The sequence below is a fragment of the Capricornis sumatraensis genome, chromosome 22 (assembly GCF_032405125.1).
Source record: "Capricornis sumatraensis isolate serow.1 chromosome 22, serow.2, whole genome shotgun sequence".
Classification (NCBI taxonomy): Eukaryota; Metazoa; Chordata; class Mammalia; order Artiodactyla; family Bovidae; genus Capricornis; species Capricornis sumatraensis.
The window spans coordinates 43,025,574-43,050,182 of record NC_091090.1 but is presented as its reverse complement, the minus strand read 5'-3'; the positions used below and the strand labels follow the sequence as shown (position 1 = coordinate 43,050,182).

The 24,609-nt window shown below is 42.8% G+C and overlaps 1 protein-coding gene across 1 annotated transcript in view; it reads right to left on the bottom strand.

Annotated features, from left to right (window-relative positions):
- The window catches only part of KIF13A (kinesin family member 13A), a 196,178-nt gene that overhangs the window by 42,105 nt on the left and 129,464 nt on the right, over nucleotides 1-24,609 (bottom strand). The window contains exons 10-18 of the mRNA XM_068961028.1: nucleotides 20,255-20,366; nucleotides 19,658-19,870; nucleotides 17,055-17,165; nucleotides 14,903-15,037; nucleotides 13,154-13,284; nucleotides 9,049-9,135; nucleotides 8,783-8,949; nucleotides 3,014-3,227; nucleotides 592-754 (exon numbers count right to left, since the gene is read on the bottom strand). Coding sequence (XP_068817129.1) covers nucleotides 592-754; nucleotides 3,014-3,227; nucleotides 8,783-8,949; nucleotides 9,049-9,135; nucleotides 13,154-13,284; nucleotides 14,903-15,037; nucleotides 17,055-17,165; nucleotides 19,658-19,870; nucleotides 20,255-20,366 — 1,333 coding nt within the window. The remainder of the gene's footprint in view (nucleotides 1-591; nucleotides 755-3,013; nucleotides 3,228-8,782; nucleotides 8,950-9,048; nucleotides 9,136-13,153; nucleotides 13,285-14,902; nucleotides 15,038-17,054; nucleotides 17,166-19,657; nucleotides 19,871-20,254; nucleotides 20,367-24,609) is intronic.

Below are 24,609 nucleotides of genomic sequence, written 5' to 3'. Positions count from 1 at the left end.
ACTTTTCAAGGTTTCTCCCTAAAGAAAAAAATCTTGAAGTTTTAATGATGGAAACTTCTGAGTGGCTGCAGAGAATCCTTCTGTGTATATAAAACAGGGACCATAGGAGTTTTCCTTTCTTGTCACTCTCTCTGAATGGTACTATTATAAGATATTTACACGTCCCCCACTTCAGGAGGCATTTATATGAGAGAGAAAAGCAAGAGGAGTTAGTTATATCCATTTCTAGTTTTCCTATTTATTTCTGGCTGCACCACGTAGCTTGTAGGATCTTAGTTTCCCAGCTAGGGAGTGGACCCTGGACCACAGCAGTGACAGTGCAGAGTCCTAACCACTGAACCACCAGGGAATTCCCAAGTTGCAATGTTTTAAAGAAAGCATTTAAACTAGCAACTCTTTCAGCCCTCCAGATTCTCATATTCTGATCATATATACCCAAAGAGGTTTCTAGAGGGGGTCTTTAAAAGAACAAACCCTCCAGCTCACGTCAGGGTCTCTTCACAGATGTTCTGCGGATGTCAAGGTGATGTTCTACCTCTCAGAAGCTACTGCTGCACCTCTTGCCCTCCTCCCCTTTGAGAGCATTCTTACCTTCCTGTTGGCACTGAGGTTCGCAGCAGGGATCTGCAGAGTCACCTGGTAGTCGGTGAGCTTGCTCATCTCCTCGGCTAAGAAGTTTGCCTCTCTCACCAGGGTGTTGGCTTTCACCAGCTGCTCCCTCAGTTTTGCCAAACTTTGGCGAAAGAGTTCATCCCTGTGAGCAGCAGAGAAGGAAGTGAGCACATCCGGAAGAAAACTGCAATCCCGTTTTCCAAGTGAGTCATAGTGTTAGAAAGTAGTTAAGAATCTCCTCTCAGACAATTATCTTTCAACCTATTTTTGCCAATTCACCTCTTATTCTTCCCTCTTCCCACTGGGGTTCCATGGGTTATCCACTGGTAACCAGGGATGAGAAGCAAATGTATGGGGTAACTTAACTTCCAACCATGTTTTAAATTATATAATATTTGAAAAAGAATAGATTTTGATATGAAAATGCAAAAAAAAAAGCCCAATAAAACATTCCTTTAGGAAAAAGAAATCATTATGACTTTTGTAAGCTTTACAGTGGAGGAGATCTAGAATAAGGAGAAAGTGTTTTATGTGATTTCTTCATTTGGTAAATGTGAGAAGTATGTACTTTTGGGGCAGCAGAAGTTTGCTTTTCAACTCTAAATGATAGTGCTTCTTGATAAATGTGTCTCTAACATCCTGACTAGATCCAAATCCTATTACATGTTTTCCCGGAGCCACATCTTTTGCCTCCGTAGTCTTTGTCATGTAGCTCAGCTGGTAAAGAATCCGCCTGCAACGCAGGAGACCCCGGTTTGATTCCTGGGACGGGAAGATCTGCTGGAGAAGTGATAGGCTACTCACTCCAGTATTCTTGGGCTTCCCTGGTGGCTCAGCTGGTAAAGAATCTACCTGCAATGCGGGAGACCTGGGTTCGATCCCTGGGTTGGGAAGATCCCCTAGAAAAGGGAACGGCTACCCACTCCAGTATTCTGGCCTGGAGAATTCCATGGTCTATTCCATGGGGTCGCAAAGAGTCATGGAACTGAGTCACATGACTGAGTGACTTTCATTTTCAGTCTTCATCATAGTTACAATCTTTCACTTATTTGTATAATTATTTGACTAATAACATCCATCTCCCCTATGAAGCTTTAGTAAGCACCCCTAGAGCAGGGGCCATGTCTTTTTTGCTTGTCACTACACTTAATTCCTGGCCAAGTACATGGCCCATCATAGAATATGCAAAAATTACCCACTGAACGAAATAAAGAGTATAGCTGACCCTTGAACAACATGGGTTTGAACCGCACAGGTCTGCTTAAATATGGAATTTTTTCTCTATGATCCATGGTTGGTTGAATCTGTGGACGTGGAATGTAGATATCAAGGACCAACTGCAAACTTACACTCGGATTTTCTGTGGCATGGAGTGTCAACACGCAATAAATGCTTAAGAAATGTCCGGTGCTATTATTATTACAACAGAGGAGTTATTAATGGACTGTCAACAAAGCCTGGCCTTTTCACTTACTGAATGCATGACTGAGAGGGTATTTCGACTGATTAAAATAATATTTCCCATGACTTGGTGCTGTTGGGATCATAAAAAAGCATCATTCCTAGACTGTGGCAAGAATACAACAGAGCTTTGTAATAATTTACTATCTTTACCGTTGTTACCATTTCCTCCACTGCTGCCTCAGTTCTGATACAAATATTTTAAAGTTGTAAATTTAAAAAATTCACAGATTTCTTAACATTAAAACTGCATTTACATTGATTCCAAAGTAAGAGAAATAATAGTACAAGAAATGCTTTTTATGCTTTGAGTCAGTGAAAGTCGCTCAGTCATGTTCAATTCTTGGGGACCCCATGGACTGTAGCTCACCAGGCTCCTCTGTCCATGGATTTCTCAGGCAAGAATACTGGAATGGGTTGCCATTTCCTTCTCCAGAGGATCTTCCGGACCCAGGGATCAAACCCAGGTATTCTGCATTGCAGGCGGATTCTTTACCGTCAAAGATACCAGGGAAGCGTGCTTTTATGCTTTAGAACTATTCAATTGTTCTTTACTTCAAAACGAAACTGTGATATTCTAACTTGGCACCATTTTTACTGAAGGGTAAGGGGGCAGGTGTAATCTTTAACAACTGGCATCACAGTAAACATACTTGAAAGTGAAAAAGTGAAGTCTCTCCGTGTCTGACTCTTTCGGATCCCATGGACTGTAGCCCGCTGGGCTCCTCCATCCATGGGATTTTCCAGGCAAGAAGACTGGAGTGGGGTGCCATTTCCTTCTCCAGGGGAACCTTCCTTGAAAGACAAGGCAACCGCTAACAATTCAGACACGGAAGTAAGATTTCCCTCTTTGCTAGGTTTGTCCCCCTTTGACGTGCCTTACAACGGCCTCCCCCGAGGCCCTGAGGCCTTGCCCCAGGCCCCCGGGTCCCCTTCCTACCTCTCCTCGGCCCACTGGGTCACCTTCTGCTGCGCCGTCTGGCTGCTGTAGGCCAGGCGGTCGGGGCCGCTGATCTGGGGCTGCCTCTCCGGGGACAGCTGCTGGCGGAGCTGCTCCAGCTCCCGCTCGTACATGAGTCGCTGCTCCTCGAGGGCGCTTCGCTTTTCTTCCAGGTACTGTTTCTCCAGGACCTGCACCACGTTCTGAACTGGGTCTGGTGAGCCAAGAGACAAGGCAAGGGGCTCTTCAGCGGTGACTCAGACAGGCAGTGCCCCCCAACCCCCAGCGAGGCCTCTAACAAGAACCGTCTCCTCCCCCAGATGGAGCCCTTCAGTGCGCTTGTCTGTGAGCCGCCAGCTGGCCCGGTCAGGTGGAATTCTCTCCATTTCCTTTTTCTTAACATTTCAGATTAAACACCTTGTATGGAAACATTCCTCACATCTATTATTACGTTCTTCAATTTGATGAGCTCACCCTGATGTGTAGATAGGTGGCTCAACTACAAAAAGAAGAGGGTAGAGGAAAAAGGGATGGTATTCTATCCACCGAGAAGAAAGACTCAACGAAATCTAAGGTGATTTCAAAGACAGAGCCACACAGGATTTGATTTTATGTCATCACTTTTTAGGTGCATTTACCATTGGTTTTAGTTGACAAAGGGTTTATAGTTCCCATTGACAAAGGGTTTATGGTTCCAATTTGGCTAAAAATTTGTTTCTCCTGAATTCCTCTAATGTGGGAGGAAACTTACAGATCACAGCATCTGTTTGAAAATATGAATTGAGTATATGGTCTGCCAATTTCTCAGGTGTTAATAGCCAAGAAAGCAATTCACTTACAAAAACAAAAGTCTACTTCTGCTTTTTTGCTTTTGCAGATTGAAAGATGACCAACAGACATGTCGGTGAACAGGTATTAGAAATACTAACAGATCTTGTTTAAAGGGGCCCTGACTATGACTAGGGGTGGTTATGGTGTAGGTAGGACTCAATCCTAAAGAGCTGACTGGTTGTCCCAGGACATTAGCTCGGTAACAGCTGATGACCTGGATGCAGTGGACAAAGACTAAGGAAAGCACAGACCACGTGTACTAAAGAGAAAGCTATGACACATCCAAGTGAGGAGGCCATAATAGGGAAACAGTATGTTAGACAATCTGGATGGTAAACAAAGAAATTTACCCTAACGGTAAATATTTCCTTAAAGTACATAAGACCTAGGAGATTTACTTGTATTCTCAGACTAGCCTGCGATTTACACACTTGCCTATTATTCAGTGCAGTGTCCTATTTCTACAAATTGACTCTCATTTTAATTTCTGGGATAAGAGAAGGAAATTAAGAGGAATATTCACATCACCTGATGATGGATACCGACTGACTAGACCAGAAGACCCTATCAATTTGTGAAATAAGCATTCATATTTTACTGGTTTTCTATATGAGATGAAGGGGGAAAAAATAGCACTTTAGCTTAAAAAAGGTTAAAGAATACAAAACAGAGTAAAAGTAATTTTAAAAATCACTAGATATGCACAGTATAGGTGAGCTGTTTTAATAAAAATGATGACCACAACAGCAATAATAATGCTACCATCTGTTGGCTTATGTCTCAGGGTAGAGGCACTATATGCTTTGCATGCATCGTCTCATGAAAGCCTTGCAACAAACCTCGGGGTGGGCAGCATTCCCATTTTAAAGAGGAGACGACTGGAGCTCAGAAAAGTTAAGTGGCCAACCTAAGACGGCACAGCTAATAAGCAAAGCAACAGAGCCAGGTTTTGAACTCAGACCAGAATTAATTATCTGGGGTAGGAAACAAACTTAGTAATAAATTATACTCTTACCTCCAATGTTTTCCTCAGAATTAGTACTCTGCCAAAGAACAGATGTTTAAAAAACACTGTTCTTTGCTGATGTAAAATTCTAAAATTCTTTTTTTTTTTTTTTTTCATAGCAGAATACTTTTCTTCAGAGTCCTGATGTAAGAGTCCCTGAAATGCATCACCTGAAAGGCCAGTGAAAAATGGACTCCAAAAAAAAAATCCTTCTTACACAAAGACAGACCATGGCTGGGCAAGACCTTTCCCATAGTGAAACTGATATACTCCAAAGGATTAGATGGCATGCTGCAATTCATGGGGTTGCAAAGAGTCGGACATGACTGAGCGACTGAACTGAACTGAACTGAAAGGATTAGAACTTCTGATTCAGCCTTATAACCTCTGGAAGAAAAATTGTGAATAATATGGTAATGTTTTTTGAGAGAGTTTAAAAAAATTTTTACATTTAAGGGCTAGAGAAGAAAAGTTCTCTCAGAATTATATATATATATATTTCTCAAACAGTGAGATATATATATTTTCTATTTAGACTCTAGATGTCAAAAAGAAAGGACAGGGTCCTCACCATCCATTTATAGGGCCCTAACTTAGTGTGGATGAACCTTTTTTCAGAGAAAGAAAACTGGAAAAGACACCAATTATTATTATTATTTTTTTTACAAAATCATAATCTAGGGCTTTGGCTAAAAGACACTGAATAAGATGTTTAATTCTTATTTCTACTTGCTGGTCAATGGTGTGTAGAAACACACATATCCCAACGCACAGGTGATATGACCGGTCATGACACAGCATTCCTACTGCTCACCAGGCCTTCTCAGGAGCCACAGATCAACACACGGATGCGCCAGAGAGCAACTCCAAGCATCCTTCCCCTCACCTGCCATGGACCGAAAGCCCTGCTCGGGGACTCCAGAGGTGGCCGGGATACACAGAGTCCAGGAGAGGCACAGAGGCTGAGGTTTCTTTTTACCTCTGATCCCAGCACAAGTCTGGAAACACTTTTATCTTAGACATATTTGATAACATTTTCTTTCCGAATTAATTGACCTGTTTTAAGCCTTTCTCACTATACAGCATATTCTTTTAATTTTGGCCACACATCAAGGCTTGTGGGACCTTAGTTGCCGGACCAGGGATCGAAGCCAGGCCCTTGGAGGGAAAAGCATAGAACCCTAACTGCTGGGAATTCCCTATACAGCGTATTCTTTTTTGTTTGTTTGTTTTAAAATTCAAACCTTTTATTTTGTGTTGGGGTATAGTCAATTAACAACGTTGTGACAGTTTCAGGTGAATAGCGAAGGGACTCAGCCATGTCTGTACATGTTTTCCCTATATCGCATACTCTTAAAAAGATCATTCTAATCGGCATGTCAGTCTGACTCTGAGATATGGGCAAGGACAGAAACCAAAGATGATCTGGCCTGTTCTCAAATCACCAGTCCACTATCAGAAGAGTGTTAACAGTTTCCTTCATTTCCCTATCACTTTCTTCCTCTTGAAGAACTGTTTTAAAACTCAGTGAGCCTGGAGCCTCAGGCCAAGAAACCAAAGGGGTAAGTGTTTTAGGAGAAGAGAAAGGACCTCTTTTCCTTTGGGCATAGCATGCTCCCTTCTTCCTTACTTTATTCTCTGCCTAGTATATAACTATGCAATGAGCGCAAACTTCCTTGTTTGTCCTGAGAATGGGAAAGAAAGAGGGTGATGGCGTAAAGGCTGAAGGGCATTTACGTGACCCAGAGGAAAGTGAAAGTGAAAGTCACTCAGTTGTGTCTGACCCTTTGCGACCCCATGGTCTATACAGCCCATGGAGTTCTCCAGGTCAGAATACTGGAGTGGGCAGCCTATCCCTTCTCTGGGGGATCTTCCCAACCCAGAGATCGAACCCAGGTCTCCTGGATTGCATGTGGCTTCTTTACCAGCTGAACCACAAGGGAAGCCCTGGGACCCAGAAAATTAAAAAAAAAAAAAAAAAAGTGACCCAGAGAATTAGAATTAATTCATATATCAAGATGCCTAAGGCACTGAATCAAACGGCAGAATAGATCCTTCAAGGGAAAAAGGAACCTTTTAATCCCAGATGGAATAAGCTCTGGGACCCTTCACCAGCCCCTCAGCTCTTCTTTACTTTAGAGCTGCCACTGACTCTGTGAAAACAGTTGTCGAGAAAAACATATTATGGTCTAAAAATACTAGGTTTGCTTTTACTCTTAATTCAAATGAACTGGGTTTTAGACCATTAATTATTCTAGAGCTTTGAAGATACGCTATTTTACTTTATCACTGGGATAATGCAGGTGACTACTTACCCAGAAGTACCATATCCTGAACTCCTGTGCTGTCGACAGAAATAGAAATACCAGAGACACTTCCTGCTGTCGGATACATGAGGAAAAGGACAGCCACCAGGTTCTAACCATTGGGAAGGCCATGGAATTTGGAAATGGGGAGGAAGCGGTCATAACTGAAAAGGGAACGTTCCTCCAATAAGAATTCAGAGCACCTCTGCCAGGCAGAAGACTGCGGTGTCTTCCCCATCACGTTAGATCCGGCCAAAGCATGAACCACAAGCGCCGACAAGCAGCCCTGCTAAAAACCAGTCAAGCTCCCTCAAGCTAAAGCCAATCAGTTAAAACCTTTATCCCAGTGTTTGTGGAGGAGCTTCGTCTGAAACCACATGAGAGGAAAGAGAATCTTCAAATAGGACCACCAAGGGGACGACCACCAGGCAGACAGGCTTATGATCGGGAAGCCACCTAAGCAGTAGAGGTGAAGAGTATGAATTCTGTCCGGCCGCCAGCATTTCAGCGTCGTATCGGAGCACATGGGTGTGCCCTACAGGGGAGCTCCACTTAGCAAGGGCAGTGGCTAAAGCATAGTGACGGGGAAATATTACTTTTAAATGAATGAAATCAACACTAGAGATCAAAGTCTGATCTAGAACACAAATGGATACTTACATTAACACCATGAGCCAGGCCACTGATGACCAACTGCTCTGGCTAAGAAGACTGGAGGGATTAACAAATACTACACACTCATTGGTTATCCAGGGGGATCATACATACATATATATATATATATGTATAAAAATATATGATAAGCAGGTAGTGATTGGAGAAATTAGAAGTGTGTGCCATAGGATGATAGATAGATGATTAAATGGATACCACTTAGATACTTCGCAGAGTTGGAGAACAGAGACATCCAGAAGTCTATAACTGCATCTAAAGAAATAAGCTCTCTTCTAATGGGCGTTCCTTCACCTGGAGTTTGGAACTGCACGCTCCTGTCACACCCTGAACCTACTGGGGCTTCCAAACAACCACTCAGAGGAGACTTGCTGCTCAGGCATGTTGTTAAATGACCCACTAACGTGATTCTGTCTGAGCATGAAATGTCTGTCGGGACTCCTCCCAACTTGGTGAGCAAGTGGCAGAGTGGGCTGGAGCTTGAGTCCCGGCTGCGGTCCTCCCTGTGCTGCGCTGTCAAAAGCCCCTGTAGTTAATCTTGAATCTTTTTTTCTTTTTAAAATTTTTGGCCACAGCATGGCACGTGGGATTTTAGTTCCCCAGCCAGGGATGGGACCTGTGCCCTCTGCACTGGAAGGAAGAGTCTTAACCATTGCCATGGAAACCCCTTAATCCCTAATCTTAATGGTGCTCTTTTCTGTTATTCTATACCCTACATAGTAATACGTCACACTTGTTTTTTCACCTGGCCTTTTCTTGATACTTCATTTTTATAATTAAAAAGAGGGGTCCTTGAAGCAATCCAGAAATAAACAAAAAAGGTCAAAATCTTTATTCCTGCAACAGAATACCCAATTTGATATGCCTGAAATCTGACAATTCTCTAGCCACGCTCAAATTCCTCTCGGAGTCATTTAAAGAGGAGAGAGAGAAAGTAACTGTTTAGAGTCTCACCATTACTATTGAGCGTTTTCATGATAACCTCCATCTGCGCAAATTCGTAGTTATAGTCTGGTTCTGAGGAAGCTTCACTGGCCGCATCCAGGTCGTGCTCCGGCGGGCCTGTCTCTTTTTCAAAGTCTTTCAACCAATCTCGCCGTTTTCTCTTAGGCAAATTAATTCTGTGGGGTTTTTGACCGTTAGAGAAAATCAATGTGTTTCACACTCGGGTAACAGAAAAGATGGGTCAGTGAACATAATCTTGAGCACAAAGCGCTTACCTGAAGAAGTGGTTGTTTCCCCACAGGATTCTGTCCCCATGCCACAGCTGGGTGGGGCTGCACACGAGGGTGCCATTGACACAGGACCTGGGGGACACGGAAGTAGGGGATACGTGAGCGAAACAGTAAAGAGCAGAAAACTCCAGGGGTGCAAGAGGTAAGCGGGGGAACGCTCTCTTAATAGACGTGATGTGTCATGCAGTGTCCTTTATTATTCTAAACGCTGAATGATCCTTCTAAAAATTCAGTTTCTCATTCTCACTATGAGTGAGTGAAGTCGCTAAGTCGCGTCCAACTCTTTGCAACCCCGTGGACTGTAGCCCACCAGGCTCCCCTGTCCATGGGATTCTCCAGGCAAGAGTACTGGAGTGGGTTGCCATTTCCTTCTCCAGGGGATCTTCCCAACCCAGGGATCGAACCCAGGTTGCAGGCAGATGCTTTAACCTCTGAGCTACCAGGGAAGGAAGCCACCCTTCTCACTAGCCATATGTCAATTCTCAAGAGCCCCACCTCAATGTGTGTGTGCGCCTATTTGCGACCCCATGGACTGTAGCCCCTCCCGGCTCCTCTGTCCGTGGGATTTTCCAGGCAAGGATAATGGAGTGGGTTGCCATTTCCTGCTCTAGGGGATCTTCCTGACTCAGGGACTGAATCTGTGTCTCCTGCATTGGCGGGTGGATTCTTTACCGCTGAGCCACCAGGAAAGCCCACATCACCTTGATCGTGGCTACCAAAATGGTCTCAGCAGATAAAGAACCTTTCCGTGGTCTCAGAAAGTTCTACTGGGCAGTGTTATTCTAGAACAAAACTAAACACAGTTCCAGAGTAAATCAGAGAGAACTATAATAATATTTACTTCTTTTACTTATTACTTCTGTGATCATCTGTATCGTTAGATACACTATTCTAGGTACTTGCTTATACACACACATACATACACACACGAACATACACATGAACATATCAAGCTCTTACTACAATGATATAAAAAAGAAAAAGTTACGGAAACTGCTTGGTTTGGCAATGTACCCAAGCCAAGAAATTAGCATAGAAGTAATTTCCACTTGGACACATGCCAGGGGTACATGGAGGAAGCAAATATAAAATCTCTTTGCAGGAAATTATGTAGCCTCATCCAGGCCACAATACTCCTACAAACCACTGAAGAGGAACAAATCTAAAAAATTATGAACTGCTTCAGGAAGCAAAGTTATCAGCAGATACAACAAACAGTTGGACTGAAGCCCCAACAACATCAAAGAAGAGCATTTCCAAATGAAGGCAATGAAATAAGAAAAAACAAAATTACTAAAGCATACAATGGAGTAAAAACAAAATTCTACTAAGAGAGACCAGGCATATCTTAAAAAAGACTTCTTAGACTTCTACAAATGAAACACAGAGACACTGAGATTAACACTCAATAGACTGTAGTTAAGACTTCCCTGGTGGCTCAGATGGTAAAGCGTCTGTCTACAATGCGGGAGACCCGGGTTCGATCCCTGGGTTGGGAAGATCCCCTGGAGAAGGAAATGGCAATCCACTCCAGGACTATTGCCTGGAAAATCCCATGGACAGAGGAGCCTGGTGGGCTGCAGTCCACAGGGTCGCAAAGAGTCTGACACTAGTGAGCGACTTCAATTCAACTCAAGCTGCAGGTAAGACATGCGAAGCGAGACTTGGGGAAGAGTCAGGAAAATAATGACTATCCCTTCACCCCAAGTCCTTCTCTTGCTATGTCTCCAATCCCATTCCCATCTTTACAATCAAGATTCTCTGCCCACGTCCTCGCCTCCTAGTCTTCCTTCTTTGTTTATTTTCCTTCCGTACCCACAACTGCCTGGTACCCAGACATCCACTGGCTGTTCATGTCTTCCTAACTGCTATTTCCCACAGAAGCTCTTTAACTTCTATACTGACCTCTTCTTTAAATGTTCTCTTTCCTTGGATTCCATCATCGTACCTTGCCTCTCTGACTCCCTGTCTCAGCCCCCTTCATGGATTATCTTCAGATCATCCCACAGACACTGGTTTAACGCTTCCACTATTCATTCCAGATCCACTTTCAAAACAGGCAACACATAACACCCAGCTCTGTATCTTTAGCGTAGGGTCTACAGCGCTAAATCCAATGTGCACCTGGAAATCTTCACACTGATATCCCAAGGACAGCTCACTCAAAATATCCCAAACTGAACTCATTACTACTCATTACCTATCATCCTGCAAGCCTGTTCCTCCTCTAATATACCTGATCTTGATTTAGTAGCACCACTGTTTATCTCATTTCTAAGACAGAAACTTAATAGTGCTGACTCCTTTTCCTTTACTGAGTTCCTATGCTGTCTCTGAGCACATCACTAAATCTCGCCAACTCTTACATAATTCTAAAATATAGTTTGTTCTTCACTTCTTTTGCTACTGTGCATTCCCAAGACAAGAGCATATCCTAAGTCCTGCAACCCCCACACACTTTTATAGTGATCAGATTTGCAGGTTATAAAGATCACTTCAGACGGAGCACATAGCTTCCTGTAAAATCACTCTTGTTTCTATACATCCTCCTCCACTAGGCTTTGAGTCACTATACTTGGACACTCCCAGCACAGAGCCTAGAGCAAGCATACTGAATGAATGAACCGCTGCCCTCAGGGTATAGGAAAGGAGGATTGGGCAGGGTGCGAAGGGAAGAAAAGCAGGGTAAAAAGACTTGGAGGTAAAATCAGGTATGAGGAAATCTCCTGAATAAGGTCATTTTCAGATATAGAGTTGAAAGAGAAAATGATTAAATTGTCACGTTGTGTGTGTGTGCGTGCCTGTATGTGTACATACACACATAATTTTGTCAATTAAAAAAGCAGGAAAAAAACTCCAGAGCTTCTAATGTGGGGTACAGCACAAAGCTCAATTTTATTTGAACTTGGAATAAATAAAAATTAAGGAATAATATCATTTTATCATTAAATATGTTAACAATATATCAGTTTAACACAAGACCTACAAATTTCAGGAATCATGCATGTTGGTAGTTTCAGTCTCAGGTTTTCATCACTTGGAAATGTATATGGCTGATATTAACAGAATAATTTGACAAGAATGCAGTTTTCTTCATAAAAATGTATGTTCTGAATTATAATGCTGTGTGTTAATGAATATTGCTTTAAGACTTCATTTTATACGTGCTTATAAAATAATTGAAGACATCATTTAGTATAAATTAAAAAGTAAATATATTACCCTGTCAATTCTCAAATTTTTACATATTATAGCTTAGCTTAGGAATTCTTCATATAATGGGTTATCTGATTAATAACTGCTTTCATATAATGCATTATATGGGTAACAGCTAACTTTATTCAATATTTATGTGTCAGGCACTGAGGGAAGCGATTTGTATGTTTTGTCTACCTTTAGCCTTATTTATCACATGAGGGAATTGAAGATTAGATAAAAGAGGTATCTTATCTAAGATCACCCAGCTAGTGAAGGCAGAATCAGCCACACGGAAGCTGGTGCTCTAAATTTTGCTTACACAGCTCTCTACAAACAGAAAGCAAAAGCTAGTGTGGCCTTAACTTTGATAACTGAACAAACAGAAAGGGGCAGTCTACTCCTGAAAATGAGGCACTTAAGCCATGTTAAGGTACTTCTTCCCTACCATCTCTTTATTTTTATTATTTTAAAATTAATTTTTATTGGAGTCTAGGGCTTCCCAGGCGGCTCAGCAGTAAAGAATCCGCCTGCCAATGCAGGAGACAAGAGTTTAATCCCTGAGTCTGGAAGATTCCCTGGAGAAGGAAGTGGCAACCGAATACTCCAGTCTTCTTGCCTAGAAAACTCCATGGACAGAGGCACCTGGTGGGCTACAGTCTACAGGGTTTAAGAGCTGGACAGGACTTAGCTACTCAACAACGACGACGACAATAGTTGCTTTACAATGTTCTGTTAGTTTCTGCTGTATGGCAAGGTAAATCAGCCATGTGGATACATATATTCCCTCTTCCTTGGATTTCCTTCCCATTTAGGTCCACACAGAGCATTTAAGCAGAGCTCCCTGCGCTATGCGGTAGGCTCTCATTAGTTATCTATATGGTACTTTTCTTACCGTGCATTTTCTTTTGGAGTGAGGCTGACCTCTCCATCAGAGCCAATGTCGATCTCACAGTGCTCAGGCTGAATTCCTATCCCAAAGAGCTGGATGTCCTGAGAGGTATCGGCACCTACCCTGGTGTGGTCCTGGTAACAGATTGTTCAAGAAAGAAACACTTTTACTTGCAGGTAACTCAGTAAAAGTTTATCACAGTCAATTTGAATAACCCAACAGAACATGGATAACAACATTAGGTGAATCAGACAGGAGATGTGAGATCTGGTGGATTGTAGGTCAAAAGCTTACCTCAACACTCTAAATTTAAAACATGTTTAAACACTATAGAAAACAACAAAACAAAACCCTAATCAACAGTGATTAGCTATTATTTTAGAACATAAAGAAGTCAGATTTCACAATAGAATACTTTGAGCTCCAATTTTAACTTGATGACTATTTATGTGATCATGGCGAAGCCATTTCATTCTAAGCCTGTTTTTTTAATTCCCTGCAAAACCAAAACAGTATTATTATGATCTAATGAATAGGATTCTTTCTCAAGAATCACCTGAATTAACAGTGAAAGTCTTTGAGAAAAGCTATACAAACTCAAGAACCACTGAAAATAGTTTCATGGAAAATCATATTTTCAAGTACACAACTTTTAAAATGATAAACAGTTGACTTGCTAATACTAAATTACAGAGTATTCATGCCTGTGGGTTATACAGTGTACACGTTAGCATGATTCTTAAGTACTTCAAAACGCAGACATGTGAGGACTGTGATTCCTGGTGACTGGGCCCAGTGTGCAGCCCCTTTGCTTGTTCTGTTGCTCTAAAAATCATGCAGTCTCTGTGATAATAACACTTCCCTATTCAACAGAGAAAGGGCAGTACATGGTCTTTCAAAATTAAGATTTCAGAAACAATCCCTTACCACTTCATCCTTTCTTAAATGAATAGATCTTAGTCTGTGAGTGGACCCTCAATAAGTCAGGGGCTATTTGTATCATATTTGTTTCTGGAAAAGGTAGAATAACAAGGATTCTAGAAGACTACGGCTCCTTTCTTCACCTCAAGCTTATTCTCCACTGTATTCTGCATATTCATGAGGCAGCTCAGAAGCCCTAACAAAGCAGTTTGACAACCGCTGCAGCGACCCCTGCAGTATGGTCAGTGACATGACCTTGAGGCCACAGGGCCAAACCCCAAAGCCCACACCCGTCTCCACGCCTGAGGGTGATCATGGGACCAAGAGTTACTTCCTGAGGATGCAGGTTTAGAAGGGATGGACATGGAAGAACCCTAGGGAAAAACCCTAGCTGTGTAATTTCCCATCAGAGTCCGCTTCAGGCTTGTGCTGACCTCAAGATCCCCTTAGGATTACTCAGACGCATAATGGTGACTCTCCAGAGCTTCTCAGAATCCTGTTGCCATAGCCAGAGATCACCTTGACACCTTTGGTGGCCCCCCTGCCCCTCTGAAATCAGCCCAGCTAGGCGGCCCCAGTATAATATCGGCTGGTCCAGAAGTTTGTTGGGGGTCCTTCCATAACATTTCATAGAAAAGATGTTTGGCCAACCCAGTACAAAACAGCTAGTTCTTGCTCAGTGGTAACTTGACTGAACTACTATTCCTCTTACTTTTAATGAGAGCTAAGCTGGATACAAAAAGCAAAATCATGGGGACAGGTACCCAGACCCAAGTGGGATTGTACATGAAGGAATAAGGGTGGCAACTATCTATTATTTTACTCTCTTACCTTTAAATAATAAACCAGGAGTTCGTTGAGAGCAGGATCTGCGTTCAGGTTGACCAAGTAGCACTTGTCATCTCCCACCTTGATACCAGAAGTCTCCAGGGAAATCCCCATGCTTTCAAGTTGCCGCTGCCTCTCCTGTGCAGAGACAGACAAAAGCAGGAAAGCTTTGTTTGTTGCTCGAGTCAGGAGATGTACCTATGGAAAGCTTAAGTCACTATTTCTGGGGACAATGCCAGGGAAATGACACATTCTACTCAGCTCAACCAAGTTTCTGAGCGTCTAAGACATGTGACATCTTGTGTTAGTGTCACAGGAGCACCAAGGGTGAACCAGGTACCGTCCAGCCCTTAAGGGGCTTCCAGTCCAGTGGAGGGGTTAAGACCACACGGCTAGAAATGAAAGAGGAGAGCCCCGAGCCTCTGAAGAGGAACACCGTGCTGCAGGGCTTCAGAGGAGGGAGACTGTGATGGGTTTATAGTCCAGGAAAGGCTTCAGGAAGAGAATACATTTGAGATGGTTCTTGAGGCACAGGAAGAATTTCAAGAGGAAGAAACGGGGCAGTTGCAAGATAAGGGCAGAGGAAAGTATGGTAAGGACTCAGGATGCACTGGATGAATGCAGGTGTCAAGAACCCCTAGCCCAAGGACCCCAAGTATAACACAGGGGGCTCTGCTCAATGTTATGGGCAGCCTGGATAGGAAGGGAGTTGGGGGGAAATGGATACATGTATAAGTATGGCTGAGTCGCTCTGCTGTGCATCCGAAATTGTCACAACATTGTTAATCAGCTATACTTCAATGTAAAATAAAAAGTTAAAAAAAGAAAAGAATCCTTAGTCAATGTGGGAAAGTAGTGGGAGATGGGGCTGGAAGAGCAGGCCTCTCCTCTTTGCAGAGGGCCTTGAATTCATTCAAGTCATTCATGAAACGTTTTCTGTGTTAGGTACTAACCTAGGGCTAGGAATACAAGAGCAAGCAAAACAAGGTTACTTCTTTCACCAAAAATTATATTCTAGTGGAAGGACACAGACCATAACAAAATAGTGAAATCACTCAGTCGTGTCCGACTCTTTGCGACCCCATGGACTCTAGCCTATCAGGCTCCTCCATCCATGGGATTTCCCAGGCAAGAGTGCTGGAGTGGGTTGCCATTTCCTTCTCCATAACAAAATAGACAAGTAAAATACAGAATTTCCTAAGGTGACATGTGCTATGAAGAAAAATAAAGGAAAGTAGGAGTCATAGAAAGTTAGGTGTGTGCTTGTGATATCTACAAAAAACGTATAAGCAGAAGGCTGGCCCAGGTCCCAGTTACTGATTTCCAGCTACCTGATTGGGGTGGTTCAGTGCTTACAGGTGGTCAATGAGATGAAAACGTCATGAAATGCACAGTGTAGAATTCATATCTCACACATACAGACACTCACACATGTGTGCATGCTCAGTCCTTGCTTTTATCTCAAATAAAGTTCATAACAGCATTTTCTAATGAGCCAAAGAATCAAACACATTGAAAATCCTATGATGTGCTACATATTATAAATTCTCTGCCAATGCTTTGCCAGGTGATCTGAAATCACAGATCTTTGTCTAAAACGTGAAAAGCAGGACACAATTAAAGATGATTCCTGTACCATGCCTGCACAAATTCTGAACTCTCTTCTAGCAAACACAGGGACCAAGCAGTAATTGATACAAGACAATGAAGTCAGTGTCTAAAAATGGATTTTTATAGGCTCTAGTTCAGCAGAAAAAGCTCCTTAAAGCTTTTTTTTTTTTGGCTGTCTTGGGTCTTAGTTACAGCATGCAGGATTTTCAACTGCAGCACGAAGGGTCTAGTTTCCTGACCAGGAATTGAATCCGTGTCCCTGCATTGGGAGCATTGAGTCTTACTCAATGGACCACTAGTGACATCCCCTTAAGACTCTTCGAGGATGACAAGTAGTTTTACAGAAAAGATGGCAAATGAAGCACAGGGAACGATGCTCAACATCCTGTGTGATGAGCCATGATGGAAAAAAATATTTTTAAAAAGAATGTCTATATGTGTATAACTGAGTCACTTTGCTGTATGGCACAACACTCTATGCCAACTGTACTTCAGAAAAAAAAAAAAAGAATCACAATATTTTAGGCCCGGGTTATTAAGCTACCTGTGCAATTTCTTCTGTTTTCCTGAGCTTCTCTTCCCAAGTCACCGTTAGTTCTTTTATCAGCTTTTCAGACTCTTCAAGCTTCTCTTTCAGTTCAGGGGCCTTCATAGCCTTTAAAATGAAAGCAGAGATATCTGATTTTCTCATTTTTTCCACCATTATGTACAAGACAATCCCTTATTGTCGTCCTTAAGAGGTTATCAACTGTCTGTTGGAAGCAATTAAGCCACACACTGTCAGGGTTTTTTTTAGATATTTCTTAATAATTAAGCCACACACTGTCAGGGTTTTTTTTAGATATTTCTTAATCAAATGATGTGAAAGAATAAATGGCTGCTCCTCTTAATGCCAGAAAAAGAAATTCCAGTGCCCTGAATTAAATTGATATAAATCATCCCAGAGTAATTTTATCCATCATACTTAAATTTCACATTTAAAGACCTCAAAGATGCTAAAGCTCACCTTCAAAACAGCAAAGTATGAGAACAAGTTACTTGACTAGATTTCTTTTTCAATAAAACAAAGACCAACACAAATCACTAATAAACACATCCCAGTTATATTAACCTACCAGAAAAGGTAGAGACTCTTCTCAATCATTTTAAAATTTGAGTCTGGGCCATTTGAACTACTTTCCTTACTGATGGTAATAAATTTAGCATGCTTATTACTCACTTGGAAATAGGACATCTGGTTAAAAGGGCAGTAATTTCCCTCTGAGTTTGCTCAGTGAGAATAATTAAGAGGTCTAAACATAGACATGCAGCTTAAGAAATCTCGGGGGGGGGGCTTTTCTTGGCCCCCATTTGTTTTTATGACACTCTGTAGTAACATGAGGCTCTGCAAAGGATAACCCTACAAACAAGAAAGATGGCAGAACTTGTACTAGAAGCTGAAGTGGTGATGATGTGGCTCTGGCTGAGGATGTGTTAACAGTGTCTCACTGTGTTAACAGAACCTGAGAGTGACAATTAGTGCTGGGCCCAAGGGGATGCACATGAAAATTCTATGTGAAGGCTGAGCACCAAAGAATTGATGCTTTTGAACTGTGGTGCTGGAGAAGACTCTTAAGAGTCCCCTGGACAGCCGGGAGATCAAACCAGTCAATCCTAAAGGAAATCAACCTGAATATTCATTGGAAGGACTCATGCTGAAGCTAAAGCTCCAGTACTTCGGCCACTTGATGCGAAGAGCTGACTCATTAGAAAAGATCCTGACCCTGGGAAAGACTGAAGGCAGGAGGAGCCAGGGACAACAGAGGATGAAATGGTTGGATGGCATCACTGACTTCAATGGATATGAGTCTGAGCAAACTCCAGGAGATAGTGAAGAACAGGGAAGCCTGGCATGCTGCAGTCCATGGAGCTGAAAAGAGTCAAACACGACTGAGCTACGGCGTGAACCTGCTGTGGTTCCTCTGGTCTACCCCTTTGGCCAGGCATTGTTCTGGCTACCAGGCCTGGATTACAGGGTCACAGCAGAAATGCAGATTCAGAGACAGGAGGGAGGACAGAGATGAGCCACCTACAGACCAACTTCAGAGTCATCACGCTCCTCCAAGGAATGACTCTCATCACAGTTTATCAGCATTTTAATTGTCCAGGTGTTCTACTACCCTTATTGGCATCAATGAAAAACAAATTAAGCTTGAGGCACTCAGTGATGATTAGAATGATAATAAAAAAAAGCACCATTTACTGAGCACTTCCCATGGGCAACTCATTGTGCTAAGTGCTTTCCAGTATCACTATTGTACTAGGGATAAACACAATTAATAAAACATGCTTCCTGCACTTGAGGAACCCATGGCCCAGGAGAGAAGAAAGACATGTAAGCAAACAGTTACAATGCAACTCCATGATCAGCAGTAGATAGAATCTTCAGGTCCCTAGCTCTGACTTCCCTTTGTTTGTGGGGTCAGAAGACAGCAGTGTGAAGGAAGGTGAACTCAGAAGCCTTGGGTACACACCCGAGTCCTGGCAGGCAGAAGCATGTAACTGAAGTTTAGGCACTTGGCCCCCATCTCAGTGCTGTTCCTAGTGCAGTGAGACAGTGCCTCCCCTGGCAACAGCTATTGGGAAGTGGGTATGGTTATGAAGTCTGGGTAAAGCCAAGGAAGATGGTAACAATGTAAAAGTGATTTGGTTCCCTGTCAGGAGTTGATACAAATGAACAAAGTACAAAATGAACTACTCCTAAGACTAATTATTCTTGACCACCTTGTCTGCCCCACTTAATAAGGAGATGATACAGAGCTAAGCTCGCTGAAAATGGCAAGGCCACGTGGAAGTTGTCATCTACAATGTTAATCAAAGCAGCACCTTTGGGTCTTAGGATTTCACACTGGAAGAGCGTGAAGGGCCAACTGACTGCCAGAAACAGGCCGTTGCAGCAACTCTCTTAACTGTCTGCCTCCTCAGTGCCTGGGATGCAGCCTTGCATTTCATGCTTGGTGTCCTCCCGGTGCTTAGCACGGAGATGCTCATCAGCTCAGCACTGCTGAAGGACATGAGGGGAGCTGAACTGCGAGCGAGCTCATCTTCAACACTCAGACACCGTGAGCCAGGGAGCCTGGATCACAAGGAGCACCGGGCTCGCTGTACCTCAGCCTGTGAGAGCTGCTCCCGCAGTTTCTCCACCTCCTCCCGCAGTTCCCGGATGACCTTCGCGTTGGGGTCCTCATTCACCACGGCATGGTTCACGATCCTTTTGGCCCGATCTGCGTATCTCAGCGTGGAGAGGGTCTCTTCGTAGTTGTCTGCTGCTGGGCTAATGGTGGCGATCATGGAGGTCTGGCTGTTGCCCCCCAGATTGTCCTGCAACATATTTCAAATAGCATCTTAGGGAACAGGGCCTGTTCCAGGCACAGGGCAAGAGGGAAGCGGCAAATGCATGCAGATGATCTTCTCTGTGAAGAGAACCTGATGTGGAAACGGGCTTGTATTTCACAAAAAATTCTGTGACAAGAGGAACGGTGATCTCTCTCTATTCACATCAAAGCACAATGCCTGTCGAACAGCATTATAATGGAAAAATGGCAACAGGAATGAGTCTTCGTCCTTGCACGTTTAGGGATCATAGCAACGCTACTGCCAGAAGTTCGCTGTGTTGTCTTTGGTTAGCTTTGCACACATCTCTCAGCTGTCACCACTGAAACAGCCAATTTCTAGTTGGGAAACAACACGAGAGCAATGAATTACCTTAAGCAGCCAAGTGAGGACTGAGTCGCGATAAGGCACAAATTTGTTTTTACCCTTGCCAGCTGCCTGGTCAGCCAGTGATGAGATAACCAACCCCAAGGTTGTAAGTGATCTGCCAAGAGAAAAAGAAAAAGATTAGTTTTATGGAGAATTTATTTTCTTTACATAATAATCCTTCCAGGCACTAAGTATAAAATTATGCAAAACAGTAAGTCCCTGAAGTTGATCTCATCAAGTCTACATTCCCGGAGAAGCTGAGAAAATGAAAAACAAAAAGTAACTCCTTTAGTTTAAAAGAATGAATTTAGAATCCCTGTAGAATCTATTTTGTTCAAGAGACAGGAGCTATGAAACATTTCAGAACCTGGAAACATACATTTAAAAGATTCCTCGAGGGAATTATAATTTACTCTGAATATTATGTTTAAAGTCTCAACCATCTGCTCTTTGAGTCTAACCAGGACTACTCTGGCCTCTGATTTTCTAGGAGTAACCAAGTAACTTGTAAAGCATACTTCTACCATAGGTTACAAAGTATATCCTGTTTATCTGCTTAAAGCTGGCAAGCTTTTTTCAATGTGGAGTTACCACAGTTTAACAAAAACAAAGAACCACCCAAACAGAATCCTGGAAGCCTTCCCAGGCCTACTCAGTCACAAGCAGTTAAAGGTATCTCCAGGCAATTCACGTGCACATTAAATTTTGAGAAGTGATGGCTGAACAATACCCAAAGGGATGCATACATTCAGGTGCCAGGCCTATGAGTCTCAAAATGGTGCTGGGACCAGCAGCATCAACACGACCTGAGATCTTGTTAGAAATGCACTATCTCCAGACCCATGCAGACCTACTGAGTCAGGAAACTGAGCTTCAACAAGCCTTCCAGAAGATTCTAATGCAAGTAGAGTCTGAGAACCACTGGTCTAGGCTAATGAGCTTCCCCTGGTGGAAGTGAAAGTGTTAGTCACTCAGTCATGTCCAACTCTCTGTGACCCCATGGACTGTAGCCTGCCACGCTCCTCTATCCATGGGATTCTCCAGGCAAGAATACTGGAGCGGGTTGCTGTGCCCTCCTCCAGAGGCTCTTCCTGACCCAGGGCTTGAACCCACATCTCTTATGTCTCCTGCATTGGCAGGCAGGTTCTCTACCACCTGTGCCAGCTGAGAACCTCCACTGGCGGTTAATACATATTCTCTGTCCTTGGAAAAAAGATCACCATAGAAACAACAGATTCGTGGTGTTGAAGAATGAAGGACAGCCTCATATCATAGTTAAGTACCAACGGTTCTTTTAAAAGAAATCAACTGGACTCCAAGTTTAGCAGCCAGAAAAGATCAGTCTCAGGACATCTCTTGGGACTGCTAGGAAGGTAACATGATACCCCAAAGACAAAAGTTTTGTAAATGATGAAAAAATTAAATGCTACTACTTATTTATAAAAACCAGGAAGATCAGCAGGGGGCTAGAGGTTAGCAAGTGAAAGACAACACTGGTTTCTTCCTAACGTTAACAGTAGATTTCCATTAAATAAGCTGAAAGGAGTAAAACCATATTTCCCACAAAATAAAATTCTCCAAAAGTGAGTCACTGGAGAAGTCACTGAAATACAAAGCAATGCCAAGAGGCAGGAAATGAGCCAGAATTTTAATAACTAACACCCATTACTGCCAAGTGACATAAAGATGTACATCATAATTGACCAATTTAAAAGTTAAACAAATCCACCCCAAGAGAAACGAAAACATATGTCCATATGAAAACTTGCACTTCATAGCAGTGATAGTCACAACAGCCAAAAGTGTGGAACCAGCTCAAACGTCCACTGAATAATGAAGGGAAGAATAAACCGTGACGTGTCCTTACAGTGGAGAAGTATTCAGCCGTATGAGAGGAATGAAGTTCTGACGTGTGCGATAACATGAAGAACCTTGAAAATGATGAGAGAAAGAACCCAAACACAAAAAGCCACTGTCCTGGGCTATATAGTGCCCCTCACCATCCAATTCATGTCCAGCAGAGCCTCAGGTGTGTCCTTTTTTGAAAAGAAGGTCCTTGCATAGTTATTGGGTTAGCCAGAAAGTTCATTCAAATAGGGACTACGTTGTTAAGTAAAGTTCTTGGTGCAAATGTCTCTTACTTTTCTTAAAGCTGAATGAGGAACTTCCCTAGTAGGACACTGGATGAGAATCTGCCTCCCAATGCAGGGGACATGGGTTCAATTCCTGGTCCAGGAAGGGAGGTCCCCAACCAATGGTTAACAATTTTAAGAAAGAAAAATGTGCATGACCTATATGAAACAGAGGAATAAAAGAGTTCAACATAAGGTAAAAACACATTTCTGCCTAGATAAAGAATACAGGGCATTTTTCCCATTTTGCAACTATTGAAATGGAATTCTCATTTGGAAGCAATCCTTTGGACTGTTCCTAATTTTTAATACCCAAATGCAGCAGAAATTACTTTAATTCATACCATCTATAAAGAGCTCAGTGACTCAAGGGTCAATATCAGCAACTCTGACGTTAACAGTGGTCCTCCAGCTCTATATAACTGAACAAGTTTATATACAAGCTCTATATAACTGCATAAGCCAACAAAGGTCCATCTAGTCAAAGTTATGGTTTTTCCAGGAGTCATGTATGGATGTGAGAGTTGAACTATAAAGAAAGCTGAGCGCCGAAGAATTGATGTTTTTGAACTGTGGTGTTGGAGAAGACTCTTGAGAGTCCCTTGGACTGCAAGGAGATCCCACCAGTCCAACCTAAAGGAAATCAGTCCTGAATATTCATTGGAAGGACTGATGCTAAAGCTGAAACTTCAGCACTTTGGCCACCTGATGCAAATAACTGACTCACTGGAAAAGACTCTGATGCTGGGAAAGATTGAAGGCAGGAGGCAAAGGGGACAACAGAGGATGAGATAGTTGGATGGCATCACCGACTCGATGGACGTGAGTTTAAGCAAGCTTTGGGAGTTGATGGACAGGGAAGCCTGGCGTGCTACAATCCATGAGGTCCCAAAGAGTCAGACACAACTGAGCAACTGAACTGAACTGACAGCTCTATATAACTTGCTCAGTTAGAGAAGCTTATCACTCATAGAGGTCACATTCTTTACTTAACAGTGTACACATCCTCAAAACAAGAACTTCATCTAAACCTATTATGGTTTCCTTGGAACAAAAAATAAGCTGCAGAGTGAGTGGGACTCAGTGATGACTGAGAGGTCACCAGATCACCAGTGACAAGGGGTCCATGCCAACACCCTCTACCAGGTCCCACCTAGAAGCAGTGGGGGCTTCTAGAATCCTAAAAACCATTTGAAAGCTTAATGTCTGAAAGTTGAACAGCAGGCTTATATATTTTAATGGGAATTTTACATCCAGGGATCTTAAAATATAACAAAATCACTAATTATGGATCCTGCTAGTCCCGTCGTCGTAGCCTGGAGGCAAATGAACAGATCACAGATATCAGAATGGGTGGGAGTTTCTTGGTCAATTTTAGGGGCTGAAAAGGAATCTTTCTAATTCTAGCAGATCACTGTTCATTTTCTGAACTTGCTGGAGGTATAGAGAGTGTGCGTGCGTGCGTGCTTAGTTCCTTCAGTCATATCCGATCCTGTGCTACCCCATGGACTACAGTCCGCCAGGCTCCTCTGTCCATGGGATTCTCCAGGCAAGAATACTGGAGTGAGTTCCCATGCCCTTCCCCAGGGGATAGTCCCGACCCAGGGACTGAACCAGCATCTCTTATGTCTCCTGCATTGAGTGGCGGATTCTTTACCACTAGCGCCACCTGGGAAGCCTGGAGATAGTGAGGAAGCTCCTAATTGGTAAATCTCTCACCATAAATTCCTGGCCATGGTGGTGGGGAGGAGAAGGGAGAGGGGCTGGCTGGGGAGAAACGAAGACTTAAGCCAGGAGATAACATCTATAAACAACTATCTACAACAAGGGAGAATTCGGGACCAGAAAGAAAGTAAATAAAACTTGGGTGGATCAAAAGCAAAATAAACTAACTCACTGAAAAAAAATTGTCATCTTCCAACTTTTTTTTGCTTTTCTTTTGTCTAGTCAAAGCTATGGTTTTTCCAGTAGTCATGTATGGATGTGAGAGTTGGACTATAAAGAAAGCTGAGTGCCGAAGAACTGATGCTCTTAAACTGTGGTGCTGGAGAAGACTCTTGAGAGTCCCTTGGACTGCAAGGAGATCCAACCAGTCCATCCTAAAAGAAATCAGTCTTGAATATTCATTGGAAGGACTGATGCTGAAGCTGAAACTCCAGTACTTTGGCCACCTGATACAAAGAACTGACTCTGCAGTTCAGTTTGCTGGGAAAGACTGAAGGCGGG